Below are 16795 nucleotides of genomic sequence, written 5' to 3'. Positions count from 1 at the left end.
GCATACTTACCACTCCACACTTACACCCACCACTCACCTCTACATCTTACTTCCAGGTGCCTCCGACCCCCACAGACCTCCTCCATGTCTCCTCCAACCCGGCGGGGTTCTCCGAGGTCGGGAAGTCTTCACCTGTGAAGATAAAACGGCACTAATTCTTTTTTCTGCCTATTAACTACCTGTTAACAGGCAGTTAAGAGGATTAAATGCCTTTCCCACCTCCAGGAGATGGGACCCGAAGCAGCACATCTTCCTGCCTCCTGGCAAAAGGCCACGGAGGCGGGATGGGGGCGGGTTTGCTATCCGCCCCCACTTTCTCCGAATTTACCGGCTGTCCCGTCTCCATGCCCGTCTCCTCGGGGCTTGGAAAATCCAGCCCCAAGTGTGTACAGGATGTCATGATCTCACACGTACCGCAACAAACATGTCTCCTATCGTTCAGAAGAAGGGTTGATAAGCACCAGTGAGACGAGGCGAATAGTAAACCAGAAAATTGGTTTATTATACATGAAACATGTTAATTAACAGAATAGCAATTTCCTATTGTTTGTCATAACATCAAAAATAATAAATTATGCAAACGTTACGCTTGATATGGGCCTATCTCATTTTACAAATCAGTATCGGTAACTGGCCGGCACTGACTTAGAAACAGAAACCTCTTTGCCTCTACACTGTTCCAGACCCAAAACCTGCTGCAGACTCTCCTTTACCACCCAAAGAGAGAGAAAACCAAAAGCTTAACCTCTTCCCTCCCCCAGTTTTCTGTGTCAAGAACTGGTTCGCTGAGTTGCCTATCAAAACTAACACCTCAAATACGGATGATAGCAAAATACTGCAGATGCTGGAAATCCGAAATAACAACAGAAAATGCTGGAAAAACTCAGCAGGCCAGGCAACATCCGTTCTCTCTCCACGGATGTTGCCTGGCCTGCTGAGTTTTTCCAGCATTTTTTGTTGTCACCTCAAATAAGGAACTCCTTCCCCCTTGGTGTGAGAGCTGTGGCAATTAAATTACCTGTTATGTTAGGCCTCCTGTTGTGCTTAATGAATGAAACCAATCCTACATTATACGTGCAGACCTCTCTGGAATGTGCTGATGACATTGCCCGTTCACTGTCTTAAGCTAATAATGCGAAGAAAGAAACACAATTCTGAGATGGCTGGTATTCCAGTTAAGTCACCTGAAACAACATCACAGATAGCTGAGAGTTGTCTGTGTGTTAATCCGTTGTAAACCTCATTACCACATCATGACATTAATACTAGTATTGCCAACTCTCGCGATTTAATTGCGAAACACGTGATTTTAATGAAAATTCACCCCAACTCGTGATCTTGTGATTTCACTCAGATAAGTAATGATTTTTTTTCAGCTGTATTAATCTTCGTCACCGCCTCCTGTGGTTGGCTGCTGGGGACACATGGGTTGGGTCAAGGGCTCTCAGTGGGGGGGGGTTCCACGAGAAGATTTCAGGGGGTCCGCGAGTTGATTTGTCCCATAGACTTCGGGTCCTGGGCTTGCCCGCCATCGAGAACATGCATCATCACAGGAAGGCAGTCGAGCAGAGCACGTGCACATCAAAGGCGGTGGTCTGAAAAGCTGGGGACGTTAAAAGGCGGCGAAGAGGACAAGCATCCTCGCGATCGCGCACTGTCACTTTAACAAAAGAGTTGGGCCAGCGGTCACATGTTAAGAGAGTGGCGACGTGCCGGTTGTGTCGCGCTCTGAGAAGCGCCGCGTGCTGCAAGCAGAAACTGTAGAGGAGCTGAGCTCAGCCGGTTCCTATGGTGATGAGGGCAGTGTCCCCCCCCTGCTCCTTTGATACCACGGTTCCGGGGGCTGTGTTACGGAAACTCCACTGTCACTGCCAAGCAAATCAGAGCGGGCCAGATCAGTGCAGCCGGCCACCTCTATGGGGCTGGACGAAGCTGTCAAATCAGTGGGAGAGATCGGTAGCTACCAAGTGCACCTCATCTTATTAAACCTATTACAGGTGAATGAGTCGCCGAGTTTTCCCCGCAACAGGTGAGTAAGAAGGTACTTTGTTGCTGTCAGATGGCAGTGACTTGTTTTATCAGAGGAAATGAGAAACGAGTTTGTGTGAATTTTGAGCTGTACGTGAATCCGCTTTTTAAAATAAAATGATCCAACTGCAGATGGGTTTGTAAGATCAGGCTTTCAATCATTAGGTGAGGCAAAGAAACAATTTAACAGATGGAAGAACAGTGATAGACACAAGTTTAACTTACTTTTATTAGCTACTTTTTATTAAATCCAATATTGCACCGGGGTGTATTTATGGTTTTAGTCTTGTTGCTGATGAAAGTTCATAAAAACCTTAATAAAACAAAAAGTGGGGGAAATTGGAGCTTACTTTTGAAAATCAGAAATCTGGCGTCAGGTTTACTTTTTTAGAAATGTTGAGGCACCTCACTTTCTACAGGCCAACCCAGTTAGCACATCTGTCTCCTAAAGAATTCAAACCGCCTGATGGCAACAAAGGTTGCCTCTTGCATTGGATGGTAGAGTGAGTTTGGCCAGCTGAAGGCACGGCCATCAATGGTGGAGCGATTAAAATCGAGAATGCGCATGAGGCCCGAATTGGAGGAGCGCAGAGATCTCGGAGGGTTGTAGGGCTGGAGGAGGTTATGTTCCGGAAAGAGTAATGGTCAAAAGCAGAGCGAGGCCGGCCTGCAAGTGATGCGACAGCGGGGCCACCGATCCACCTACTCCTACTCCTATTTCTTATGTTCTTATGCCAGTAATCGGTTTGTGACGGCCGAATGCGCTTCCTGTATGGGAGCAAAGGTCAGCGAGGAGTCGGTTCAGGAAAAAAATAGCAACTCATGATTTCTATACTAAATCTCATAACTTTTAAGAGTTTGTCTCCTGATTTATAAGGCGGTGGGGTTGGCAATACTGAAATACATAAATTTTCAAGCCAATAGGTAAAACTCTCAAAACGTGATAACCTCCAAAGTCTTTCCCTGTGCTGTATCCTGTAGACTAACAACAGTCTAGTCCCTTCTCTAGTATCATCACTTTTCACTTGTTTACATTGAAATCCATTTGCCATTTCTCAGTTCAGCTTCTCAATCTATCTAGATCCCTCTGCACCAGATCAGCATGTTCTTCATTGTTACAGCTGCTCCCCCCACCCCCACCCCCACCCCCACCCACCACCCCCATCACTTGGTGTCACGGGCAAACTTTGACAGTTTTATTTCTATCCACACTCCCACATCACTGATATACAACGTGAATAGCAAAGGTCGCAGCACTGATCCTTGGGGCACCCTGATAGTCACATCCCACCATTCTGATGGAATTCCCTGCATAACCACCCTCTGTCTTCTTTGATAAAGAAAGACTTGCATTTATATAGCGCCTTTCATGACCTCAGGACGTCCCAAAGCGCTTTACAGCCAATGAAATACTTTTAAAGTGTAGTCACTGTTGTAATGTAGGAAACACGGCAGCCAATTTGCGCACAGCAAGCTCCCATAAACAGCAATGTGATAATGACCAGATAATCTGTTTTTCGTGATGTTGATTGAGGGATAAATATTGTCCAGGACACCGGGGATAACTCCCCTGCTCTTCTTCGATATAGAGCCGTGGGATCTTTTACGTCCACCTGAGAGAGCAGACGGGGCCTTGGTTTAACTTCTCACCTCCGATAGTTCAGCACTCCAGCAGTAGTCAGGTTCTAATGCCCTTCAATTACTGACCCAATTTGTGCTTTTCTACTGTTTGGAGCATTCTTCAATGCTATACTAGAACGTCCATGGAGCTCTTTTATTCACAAGCTCCAGTACCTCCTCAAAGAATTTGAGTATGTTTGTCATGCATGATTCTCCCCCAAAAACTTAGGTGTTTGAGTGAGACAGCGGCTTCTTCACAGATCACAGATCACAGAAATCACAGAAACCCCACAGTGCAGATAGAGGCCATTTCGGCCCATCGAGCCTGCACCGACACATATCCCACCCGATCCCCGTAACCCCTACACCAACACATATCCCACCCTATCCCCGTAACCCCACGTATTTAATCCCCCTAACACTAAGGGTCAATTTATCATAGCCAATCAACCTAACCTGCACATCTTTGGACTTGCACGAACACTGATACAAGGAAGCTGATACTGTAGCTGCAGGTGCCCGGCAGCAGATGGCATAGCTCTGCAATTAACTTTCTGCTGACCCAGACCCCATAGTCTTGGCAGAAGGTCAGCAGAAATCCCACAGAAACGGTGTAAATAGCCAGTCCTGCTGTTTCTGAAGGGGTTTCTGCCGATCTTCCAATGACGGTACAGAGGGAGATCAAGGGAACCTCTGTGGAAATGATACTCGGTATATTTTAACCTTTTCAATTACAATCTAATGGAGTCAAGCTCTGAAAGCATTTCCCTGAACCCTTGTATTTATCTTATAAGAAAAAAACTGAAAATGTATTTCTCAGTGTTGTACGCTTGTACTGTGTATGCTCCGTTTAAACAATAGATTCATTGGGGTATGCAGTTTGCAACTGCCTGAAACAGGAACCAACATGAATACTGACAAATTAATATTAAGTATTAAATTCTGTGGGAGAAACAATGGAGACAGCTGCTTACTCTGGTAAAATGAAAGGAACTACATTGGTCACGTCAGCAGGACTTTCTCACAGCATACAGCTGGGACACTGCTAATGTCAAGGCATCTTAAAGCTTAGCTGCTGCCAAAGGGAGCCTGCAATTATTTTCTAGAATGATCTTAGATCTTTGCAGCTGCCTCATAACTACATTGACTGGGCAGAAAATCAATGGCAAGTGCTATCAGTAGGGACATTGGTTTATAGTGACTGAATAAGTCGAATTGCATGGGATTCTAGGACCTTTGCTGGTGTTTTGAGGATCACAATCTATAATTCCATCTGTTTTCCATGAAAACAAATCAGCCCGCTCCTGGGATTCGACCAAAAGTTTTTCTGCATTGAAACGAAGGTTCAGTGCAGTTCAGGTTAAGTGCAGTACAAACTACAAGACATACTGTGGTGACTGTCAGTGCTTACAGGATGGTCTGAGTACTGGCTGCTGCTGGGATTCAGAGCTAGCTCCAAACTGCCAGCACCATACTTGTTTCTTCTGAACCCCAGACTGTGAAATGGTGTTTGCTTCTACAAGTGGACATGCTTCATAGTAACAGTCGAATTGTGCTACTTATCATGAGGAGCACGCATTAAGCAAAACCACTGTGGCTTCATCACGTGGCAACATTCTCACTGAGTGCGACACTAACACCTTTGGAGCTGTGAGAAAAGGCTCTGGGAATATTAATTGGAAACCGCACTTAAAAATAGAACAGAGGAAAAATGGAATGTACTTAAGGCTGTAATACGGGATGAGAAAAGGTCGTATATTCAGTTGAAAAAATAAGCACAGCAAAAGCCTATACTGCATTGGTTTAATAAAGAGGCAAGAAGGAATATAAAATACAAGCAAAAATACTTTAAAAGATTCAAGGAAGCACAGAATAGGGTGGATTGGGTACCCTACAAAAGGCAATTGAGGATAACTAAGGTAAGATTATAAAAAGAAAGAGAAGTAGAGAGCCAAGGCAGCAGGAAGAAGCACAATTACATTAATAGTAGAAGGAGGGTCAAAGAGCAGGTGAGTCCATTAAAGAATAAAGTAGGTAACACACTGAATGGATTCTCCCCATCAGTTTTGATAAAGGAGAACTGTAGGCAAATTCCAGTCATAGTTAATGCGGCAAGTGACCTATAGCACATATGGAAGTTAGCAAAGAATGTGTTGTACAAAAACTGGACGGATTAAATATGTGCAAAGAAGTTCAGCCAGATGGGACACATCACAGAATCCTCAAGGAAGTGAGAGAAGGAAACTAATGATGCCTTTGCTGTTATTTTTCAGAGCTTTATGCATACTGGAGGATGACAAATATAGTTCCAATATTCAAAAAAAGTAAAGTATGAACTTGATAAATATAGGCCAGTTAGCCTAACATTTATGTGCGAAGAATGCTTGAGGGCATTGCTAGGGATACTATAACTGAGCATTTAAAGAGCACAGGTCTCAGACAGACTAGTCGGCATGGTTTTAAAAGTAAAAGTACATGCCTTACAAACCTGTTGGAATGCCTTGAAGGGGTAAGTAAACTAGTGGACAGGGGTAATCCAGCAGATTAATGTACTTGGATTTTCAAAAGGCAATTGACAAAGTTCCTCATATGAAGCTAGTAAGGAATCTTAAGGCTGGTATATGAGTTGACAAATTGTCCAGATGGGTTGAGAACTCACTTGGCAGATGGAAAATGCTCTGCCTGAGGAAAAGTGACCAGTGAAGCTCTGCAGAGCTCTGATCTGGGACTCCTGCTGTTTGTAATATTCATGAATGATATGGAACAGAGCATCTGTAGTATTATTAAACTTTCTGATGGCGCAAAGCTCTGGGCCAAGTACTGTACTGAGCAGAACTGCGATTGACTATCTTCAAGGAGATTTGGACCAATTATGTGGCTGGGTTGAGATATGGCAGATGGATTTTAATATTGACAAATGTAGAGTAATACACAAAGGAACAGGTAAGAAAGAAAGAACTGCATTTGCATAATGTATTTCATGTCCTCAGGATGTCCGAAAGCACTTCACTGTCATATGAAAGACATGAAATGACTGAATCACTGTAACCAGATCGAGACAGAACTGGACGGTGTGTGGATAAATTGGGGCTGATTTTAACTGTGGCTGCCTGGCGTGAATGGAGCAATAGCGGCCTGAAGCGACCCAGATTACAATTTTAAAGTACAAATGAGCACCGCACATGCTCTGCCCAATTGTACCAGCATTGAACGGTCTAACCAGTGGTCCTTAAAGGATCATTTTTGGCTTTTGTGGGCCAGGAGGAGCAGGAGTGCCAGCCTATTCACACTCCCTGCCCCCTCCCAATCAGGATCACTTTCCTTCTCTCCAGGCCCATACTGTCATCTGCATCCATTTAGGAGCCTAGCCACTGGTTTGGTGCATGCAGCTTGCTGGATACATTCAGATGAGGTCCGGGCCTCAAATGGCTCAGGCCTCACGGCAGCAACAAAGCGGAGGAGGGGCGCCAAGTGCGCTCTGCAGCCAACTTACAGTTTCACAACAAACATTAAAATTGTCCCCAATGTTTGTCATTTTCAGTGCTGACAATGTCAAGTCAATAGTTTTGTTGAGAAAAAGTGATTTTGCTATTTTCCACTCACTTTTTTGTTATAAGGGCCGTAATCACCTTTAATATATAAACATCCAGCAAGAATACTTGGTTATCACATCTAATTTAAACTGGGGCCATTCTAGTGGTGAAAAAGCTCAGTCCTTCATGTCATCATCAGCACTTTGAGTGTTCTACAAAGCCCACACCCGCCCAGTGATAAAATATTACAACGAATATCAGATTTATTCCACACACATTTCATTAGCAAAAGCAGGCCATATTTTGCACACTGCATTCATTACAGATAAAATGAGCGCTGACATTTTGCTGCTCACTAGACACACATACCCTGCAGGAATAAAATCATCTGCCGTATATTTCCTCCAGAACTAATAACATACCAACAAGTTCTCCGGCTTGATGTCTCTGTGCACAATGTTGAGGCTGTGCAAATATTTGAGCGCAGAAGCCAGGTTGTACACCATTGCACTGGCATCCCGCTCTGTGTACTTAGTCGAGGATGTAATGGCATCAAACAGGTCCCCGCCCTGCCAAGAAAGTGAAAGGGACATTAACAAACTGACAAGATATACATGAGCCATGTATCACAACAGAGAATGGTGTAAAATACACTTTGAGGCTGAAAATCCAAGGCCCTTGCTGTGCACCCCTGCGGTAACTTCGGCAAGAGTGCACTGGAAGTGTCAGAATTTAGACTGCGACCCAGATACGCTGGGTCCTGGCTTTGCAAGAGATTTTCCCACCCATAGCAAAGCAAGCAGCATAACAGGTGGGACCAGGGGAAGGGAATCCCAGCGTCAGGAGTACCCATGACCCTGGCCTGAGAGATGTTGGGTGGGTGATCGGTAAGCACCGTACTGGCCTTAGGAATGGCAGCGGTGGGGTCCACCTTCAGGCTTGAGGCCTGCATTCCCTAAAAATGTTTTCAAAGGTAGAATTATTTTGTCCCCTTGGCGGCCAGACAGCTAAAACTTTCTTTTTAGGGAAGGGGGAGGGGGTGCGACCTCCCTCCCCAAAGTGAGTTGACTTCAACCAGGATTCCCAGCTCCATGGGATACGTGGGTGCCCTAGATGTGCCCCTAGTGGTGCAAACAACCGCAGGGGGCATATAAAGTGAGAGGGGGTGAAATTAGACATGGACAGGGGCGCAAAACAGACGGAATCACTCTTGCCCCCCCGCTATTTGACAGGCCTGATACTGAAGTCAGTGGAACTGACGGGCATATAACGAGCGACTAATGCGATACCGCCTGTTTTGCATCCTCGTCCATGTCCAACCTCACCCCCTGAGACATTCCCCTGACTCCCTCGAACTTAGGTGAGGTCAGCACCGGATGTGCCAGGTAAATGCATCCTGGCACTTATGCAGCAATCTGGCCCTGTTGGTTTCTAGTCCCCTTGAATACAAAGACTGTAACATACTTGATTTGTTGAATATTTCTATAAATAACACAGATAAAAAGATACTCAGGAATCCAGGTGCAAAGAATGATTTAGATTTCCAAACGTTTTAAACAGCATCTTTCATTAGTGTCCTTCAAAAGATGAGGGCCTAGAAATTCAGTCTGGACACTTTTGGGGCGCTAAAGTCGGGCGTTCGCTAAAGTTAGCGCCCGCCGGAAAGTGTAGGCCACTTCGCCGAAATTCAGTAGATTTGGCCAAGAGTTTGGGCGAGCGCTGAAACTGGCGTTGCAATGCTATCTTCAGGCGCTAAGCCGGCGGTGCGGCCTGATAACGCCGAGGCTGGGCGCAGCGCAGGTGCGGGCATGTTTTGATTGACAGCAGACACCCTGACGCCGGCCAGCTCTTAAAGGGGGAAGGGTCGACTTTGACTGCTGCCACGCCCTGCATAGTGGAGCCCTGCAGCTAGGCCTCAACACTGCTGGTGGGCCAAAATAGCGCCTGAAGCCATGGAGAGGGCCCGTGAACGAGCGCAGCGCTTCTCAGAGCATGCTCTGAGGGTGCTGGTTGATGGTGTGGAAAACAAAAGAGAGATCTTGTGCCCGGACAGTGGCAAGAAGGCTCCCAGGAGGCAGTACAGGAAAGCCTGGAAGAAAATCGCCCGCAGGGTGGCATCCACCTGCGATGTCCCCAGGAGTGCGGACCAATGCCGGAAGAAGTACAACGACCTCACTCGGTTGGTGAAGGTGAGTACCCTTTCCAGTGTCCTCCTCATCCTTGCATGTGCACCTCACATTATGGGCAAAGGGACCTCAAAGGCCTAATGGGCAGCCCTCCTCCCGCAGCTATGGCACTGGCATGATCATCAATAGCACTTTCTGCACTTAACACACTGGCCAAGCTATTCGACCATGGGAGGCAGTGCACACAGCAACAGGGCACCACACTGGCCAAGCTATTCCACCATGGGAGGCAGTGCACACAGCAACAGGGCACCACACTGTACTTACAGGCCGTCCTTTCTCTTGCAGGCCAAGCTGGTGCGGAATTTGAGGAGCCAGTCTGTCACCGGTGGAGGCCGTCCTGAGTACCAGGCACTCAGTGAGCTGGAGGAGAGCGTGGCTCGACTCATGCGTGGCCGGGTGACTGGCCCTGTTGCCATCGGAGATGCGGACCCTGTACTGGGACCCACTGGTAAGGACATGACCGGTTGGACCTCTCTCGTTGCCCTTGCGCTTCAGATCTACATCCTTTCCCACTGTCCGACAAATGCGCATAATGCCACCACTCAGGCCTCCCTCGCTGACGCCCTGTCCTCACTCTAAAGCTACTCTTGTGCCTTCCTGCTTTCAGCTGGTGAGGAGGAGGTGGTCCCTCAAGCTCAGAGTGCCAGGCCCTTGGAGGAGGAGGACGACGAGGGCCAGGAGGAAGGCGGCACATCGGGGGAACCCTCATCCGCGCCAGGGGATGGCAATGGAGGGGAGACGTCTGGCCTGCAGGAGAGCCAGGGGGAAGTGTTGCAGGGGAGGGCAGTTCCTGGGCCCAGTGGTGTTGATGCACGCGGGAAGGGTCGGGCAGCACGGCGGCCTTCTCCCCAGAGGGAGAGTCCGCCCTCCAGTCCGGAGACGGTCCTCGCCCAGGAGGTGCGCCTCCTCAATGAGATGTCGGCGGCGTCGGAGCGGCGCCACCAGGAGTTCATGGGGGTTGTGCAACAGATGCCTCAGGCCATTGAGTCTCTGGCTCATAGTGTGGTCGCTTTCGGCGAATCACAGGCCAGGGGGGTCGAACAACTCGCGGCAGCGCACGACAGGGGTGTCCAGCAACTCGCGGCAGCGCAGGACGCGAGTCGCGAGTACATGAGTGGTGCCGTCCAGACACTGGCAGAGCTGATGCGGGCACATACCAGGGCAGTTCGGGCACTCACTTCTGCCACACTCGCTGTGGCGCGGAAGCATCGCCAGGGCACCCGCCGCCCTGCTGCAGCACAGCGGTCTGGCCTCCACCAGCTTGCTGCGCTTGCTGCACTGCCAGCCCGGCCGAGTGCCAGTGTCTCTGGCGAACAGCGCACGCCTGCCATCAGCCAGCTTGCCCCCATTGGTGCAGCCGACACTGCCACTCCCCCAGCCAAGGTGCGACGAGCTGCTGCTGAGACTGATGCTGGCCAGCCACAGCTGCAGCAGTCACCAGCCGGCCCCTCCCGGGCCGGGCCTCGTCTAGGCCGACCCCCAAGGGCATCTGCCGACACGCATTGTCGCCCTCATGAGCCTTCCCCCAGCCTTGCCACAGCCACAGGGCCCAGGTTGAGGCGGAGCAGCAGGTCGGGCAGGGGCCGGAGAAGCCTGTCTAAGGACTCGCCCTCTCGGCACACCCAGTAGAGTGTGGTGATAGCGGTTTTTTTTATATGGGGGGGCTTGTGTTCTGGGGGGGGATTATTTTGGTAAGGCCGAAGATCAAGGCATTTTTTGTTTTTATGGGGGTGTTTGTGTTGTGGAGGGGGGGGGCTTATTTTTGTAAGGCCGATGATGAAGGCCATTTGGATGGGCAAGTTTTGTTAGTCCTCCCCAGGTTTTGGGAGTGACAGATGTTTTTGACTGTTTTTTGGGGGTCTTGTCTGTTTTTCTGTTTCATGTGGGAAGGGCCCTGAGTTTGTGAAATAAAGCTTTTTATTTATTCAGCATGTCCAGGTGTCATGTTTCAAGTGGTTGTTGCGTTAACCGGCTGAGGGCTTGCGGAGCGGCTGCCTTCAGGTGCGTTCATTGCCACAGGCCATTCCCTGACAGGGGGCCTAGAAGTGTCGTTCAATAAGCCGCCGGCGGACGGCCCTTGGACCTTGTGGCTCCCTCCTGGGCTGGTACTCCTCCTCCTCCTCCTCCTCATGGTCCTCCTGCTCGTCCTCCTGAGGTGGTGGTGCAATGTCAGGTGGCAGTGCCTGAGTCCTGCGGATAGCCAGGTTGTGCAGCATGCAGCACATGACGACGAACTGGGAGACTCTATCCGGCGAATACTGTAGAGATCCGCCGGAACGATCCAGGCAACGGAACCGTTGCTTGAGGACGCCTATCGTTTGCTCTATGATGTTCCTTGTGGCTTGATGGCTTTCGTTGTATGCCTCCTCCGCTGGGGTCCTGGGCGCGCGGAGCGGGGTCATGAGCCATGTACACAAAGGGTAGCCCTTGTCCCCGATAAGTCATCCCCTTGGTGGAGGCTGTGCCTCGAACATGTCAGCCACAGTAGTCTGGCGCAGGATAAATGCATCGTGGCTGCTTCCTGGAAAGCGGGCATTGACAGCTAGGATGCGCTGCCTGTGGTCACACACCAGCTGTACATTGAGGGAATGGTAGCCCTTCCGGTTGCGGTAATCCTCGGCATTGTCGATAGGTGCCCGCATAGCCACATGCGTGCAGTCAATGGCGCCCTGCACCATGGGGAAGCCCACGATCCTGCCAAATCCGACTGCACGCTGCTCCTGCCTCTGGAGGGTCATGGGGAAGGAGATGAATTGGTGTCTCCTCGCGAAAAGTGCACCGGTGACCTGCCGGATGCAGCGATGCGCGGCGAACTGGGAGATGTTCGCTATGTCCCCAGCAGCGGCTTGGAAGGAGCCGCTTGCATAAAAGTTCAGAGCCACCGTGACCTTCACTTCCACCGAGAGAGACGTCCTGCACATCAGCTGTGGACGCAGATCTCTGTGAAGCAGCTGGCAGATCTCTGCAACCACCTCCCTTCTGAAGCGCAGCCTCTTAACACAATGCGCCGCAGTCATGGTGAGATAGGACACCTGCTGCCGGTATTGCCTGAGTGGGTAAAGCCTACGTTGCCGACGCCTGATGGCCCCTCTGCGTCTAGGCATGGCTGGCCCTCTCTCACAGCGTCTGCGAGCCCTTCGCACATAATGCTGCAACTGAGGGTTGCACCCCCATACAGCCCCCATAATAAAGTTGCAAACAGTGAAATCACAATGATTCAAATGTCAAAGCTCTGGCCAGAAGCCAAAAATACCTCTCCTATGTTGTCCCAAATCAGTAAGCTCTGTCCCTTGGTCTCTGTCCAGAAATCCAAAGCAGTAAAGTCATTGCAGCAAAATGGCTGGGCTTTATAGGTCAGTGTAAGTGCCCTTTAATTAGCGCTCCCCGAGGCCCACAGGGCCTCTGTTGCGTTCCACTTCACAGTTCTTAACAGCGCCACGCCCGCATTGGGCGGGCACCACTGAATTTCCGGTTTGGGGCGCACAAACAGCGTTGCACGACGAAATGACGTCATAAGCTGCGCGCGCAGCTGAGCGGGCGCAAACACTTTGCGCCGGCGCTAAATGTCAACTGAATTTGGGCGTAGGCGCAGATCGGTCTGCGCCCGGGCGCTAAGTGCCTAGCGCTGGAAATATACCCCTCTTATGGCGTTAACGGCTGGCGAACGCAACTGAATTTCTAGGCCGAGCTCCTTCTGAATTTAGATTACTGAGTATTGCAGGTCACAATCAGAATCTAGTTCAGATCGATCGTATTCAGAAATTGAATCTAAATTTGAATTCTAAATAAGGGAGATTACAATTTCAATAATGGTGATGATAACCTAAATCCAAATTAGGATTCTGATTTCTAAATTATGGACTCAGCAGTCTGAACTTGGATTCAGTCAGCATTGTTCAGTCTGATCTCTCGAGTCTTACTTCCATGCAACGGGAGGCAACTGGAGAGTGTGGATAACTGAGCAGGCTTGGACTGGTGACGTGTTCGATACAGGTTCAGATTCTACACAGTGGCTGCATGCTACTTGCCATTTGCATGCACCCACTTAAAATATTTTTCAAATGTCCTTTTTTCGTGGCAGTCAATGAAGTACACAAGACTTGTTTCATTCATTAATAATTAAGAGATTAGAAAATGAATATCTTATTCAAGGGGCTGGTGTCATTTTCATTACTTTGCGATACCAGAATAATATTTTTACATTCTGCCCTGGGCATTTTGTGATAGAAATTGAATTTAGTAGTAAAAATCTAAGCATATAATTGAACATATAAGTATTGGATCCTGAGGGCAACACAATTAAAATTTCTACATGCATACAACTGTCATATTTATAACTTTTTAATAGACATCTTTAATGAGATATATGCAGTTGTTGTCAGTTAACAGATGTGGTTACTAGGTGACATTCCCTCAAGTACTGCTTGATTGCTGATATATTTATATTGTTACTGATGGCTTTTGATTGATGGATACAATTACATTTTCACCTTAAACTCCCAATAAACAGCATTGAAGTAGATATCAGTTTTCAGTATGGGGTAGTGACATTTAAAAAATAAGGTGCGGTAGCACCCTTTGTTCTGATGCTATGGGTGCCGTTTGGGTACCAAAATGGCATTCGATGCACACCTCTGCCGTGAATCGTGCCGGACACCATATTCGTGAGGGCGTTAGTGCGTGCATGGCTAACATCCACTGGAAGTATGCAGAGCAGGCAGATCATAACATCATGCTGATTTGATGCCAGTGGTGCCATTTTGGAGCTCAATGCTCCAGCCAACGCCCTCTCTTAACCTCGCATGGCTGAACATACGTTAAGCAGCAGGAAGGACACCCCAGCAGTACTATTTAAAGGGATCATCAACTACTTGACATCAAGGCAGCATTTGACCAAGTGTGGCATCAAGAAGCCCTAGTAAAATTGAAGTCAACAGGAATTGGGGGGAAAACCCTCCACTGGCTGGAGTCATACCTAGCACAAAGGAAGATGATTGTGGAGGTTGGAGATCAATCTTCACAGCCCCAGAACATCGCTGCAGGAGTTCCTCAGGGCAGTGTCCGAGGCCCAACCACCTTCAGCTGCTTCATCAATGACATTCCCTCCATCATAAGGTCAGAAGTGGGGATGTTCCCTGACGACTGCACAGTGTTCAGTGCCATTCGCAACTCCTCAGATAATGAAGCAGTCCATGCTCGCAAGCAGCAAGACCTGGACGACATTCAGGCTTGGGCTGTTAAGTGGCAAGTAACATTCGCACCACACAAGTGCCAGGCAATGACTATCACCAAAAAGCGAGCGTCTAACCACCACCCCATGACATTCAACGGCATTACCATCGCCGAATCCCCCACCATCAATATCCTGGGGGCGTCACCAGTGACCAGAAACTCAACTGGACCAGCCACATACATACTGTGGCAACAAGAGCAGGTCAGAGTGTCTCACCTCCTGACTCCCCAAAGCCTTTCCACCATCTAAAAGGCACAAGTCAGGAGTGTGATGGAATACTCTCCACTTTCCTGGATGAGTGCAGCTCCAACAACACTCAAGAAGCTCGACACCATCCAAGACAAAGCAGCCCGCTTGACTGGCACCCCATCCACCCACCTTAAACATTCACTCCCTCCACCACCGGCGCACCGTGGCTGCAGTGTGTACCATCTACAAGATACACTGCAGCAACTCACCAAGGCTTCTTCATCAGCACCTCCCAAACCTGCAACCTCTTCCACCTGTTATGTTCATAAATAAATAGACGTTTTCATTATGAACAGCTAGCTTGAGCTAGTCATTTATTCAGCCATGTGGACTAGTGTACAGGCATCCATCTTGACTACTGCCTTGTGGGTAGCCCACTACTAAACATACAGCTCCACCTAGTGTACCATTCTAGAATGACATGCTACTGATCATTACATCCCCTTCCTTAGAGGTTAAACAAAATCAATACCAATCAATCATAACGACATAAACATCTTCACAACAGTCAACACATTTTCAAAGCTTTACTTTATGAACTCTATAAGCTTTTCATTCTTTTATTATAGTTTTCTTTGTACTCAAAGATTAAGTCTATCAGGCTTTTTTACTTCACGTGTGGATCTTCTCAGCACAGGTAAGTCTGATGTGTTTTCATGAGAGCCTGTATGTGTGTTTGTGTTAGATTGTTCTGGTGGTGAATGACAAGATTCAGTTGCGGCATTGTCATCGATTTGCTCTTGGATAGTTTCTTGTGTTTTCAGGAGGGAATGGCGGTTCGTCCTGAGAATCTGTCCTTCCTCAGTTCTAACAGTGTATGACCTTGGTCCTACTTCCTCAAGAACTGTAGCTTTCCTGTTCCATGCATCTGGATCCTCAATCCTGACAACATCATCCCTTGTCAATGGTTTCAGAGTTTTGGATGACTTGTCATAGTGTGATTTCTGTTTCAGCTTTAACAGTTGAAGTCTCTGTCTCAGTTCCTTACTCTGCTTTTCTTTTGCACAGCAGGGTAGCGTGGTGCGCAACTTGCGACCCATTAGGAGTTCAGCAGGTGAAGAACCACAGTCTAAAGGGGAGGCTCGGTAGCTTAGCAGGGCGAGATAAGGATCAGACTTGCTTTCTGTTGCTTTCTTCAGTAGCTGTTTGAGAACTTGAACACCTTTCTCTGCCTTACCATTCGACTGAGCATACAGAGGACTGGATGTGATGTGTTGAAAGTCATAATGTGCTGCAAACTGTTGCCACTCCTTACAGTTGAAGCACGGACCATTGTCGCTAACGGCAATCCTGGGAATTCCATGTCTGGCGAAGATGGATTTAACATGCATTATGACACTGCTTGCTGATGTGCTTGAGAGCAGCGCCATCTCAGGATAGTTAGAATAGTAGTCAATCACTATTAGATAGTCTTTACCATTCAAATGAAAGAGGTCCATACCAATCTTTTGCCATGGTGCTGTTGGTAAGTCAGCTACTATCATTGGTTCCTTTGCTTGTTTGTTTTGGTGTTTCTGATATGTCTCACATTCGCCTATCATGTTCTCAATGTCCTTATTTATGCCAGGCCAATAAACAGTGTCTCTTGCTCTCCTTTTGCATTTTTCAATTCCGAGGTGTCCCTCATGAATCCTTTTGAGCATGTCTTGACGTAGAGCCTGTGGAATGACTATTCTGTTCTGTTTTAGTAATAGTCCACTTGCGACACTCAACTCTGACCTGATGTGATAGTACTTTGGACAGGAACCTTTTGGCCAACCATGATGAATGTTCTCTATTATCTTTTACTGTTTCTTCTGCTATTTGCTTTGATTTTGTGTCTGACACGGGCAGCGCAGCAGTGACCATACTCACATGAACATCCACGTCTTCCTCAGTAGAGCTCACATGACTCATTGTGGGTGCTCGGGATAGTGCATCTGCTAACACTATGGCCTAGAAAT

General features: G+C 48.1%; 1 protein-coding gene across 5 annotated transcripts in view; it reads right to left on the bottom strand.

The window, feature by feature from the left end:
* dclk2a (doublecortin-like kinase 2a) overlaps positions 1-16795 on the bottom strand; it is a 622375-nt gene that overhangs the window by 76851 nt on the left and 528729 nt on the right. For all 5 annotated transcript variants that reach the window (XM_086011612.1, XM_086011622.1, XM_086011598.1 and 2 more), the window contains one exon: positions 7604-7750. In XM_086011612.1, the coding sequence (XP_085867738.1) occupies positions 7604-7750 (147 nt within the window). The remainder of the gene's footprint in view (positions 1-7603; positions 7751-16795) is intronic.

Source organism: Somniosus microcephalus, chromosome 2, assembly GCF_052327205.1.
Source record: "Somniosus microcephalus isolate GS21.2 chromosome 2, FLI_Smic_1.0, whole genome shotgun sequence".
Taxonomy (NCBI): domain Eukaryota; kingdom Metazoa; phylum Chordata; class Chondrichthyes; order Squaliformes; family Somniosidae; genus Somniosus; species Somniosus microcephalus.
The sequence above is the reverse complement of the archived record's forward strand: the minus strand, read 5'-3'. Positions and strand labels throughout refer to the sequence as shown.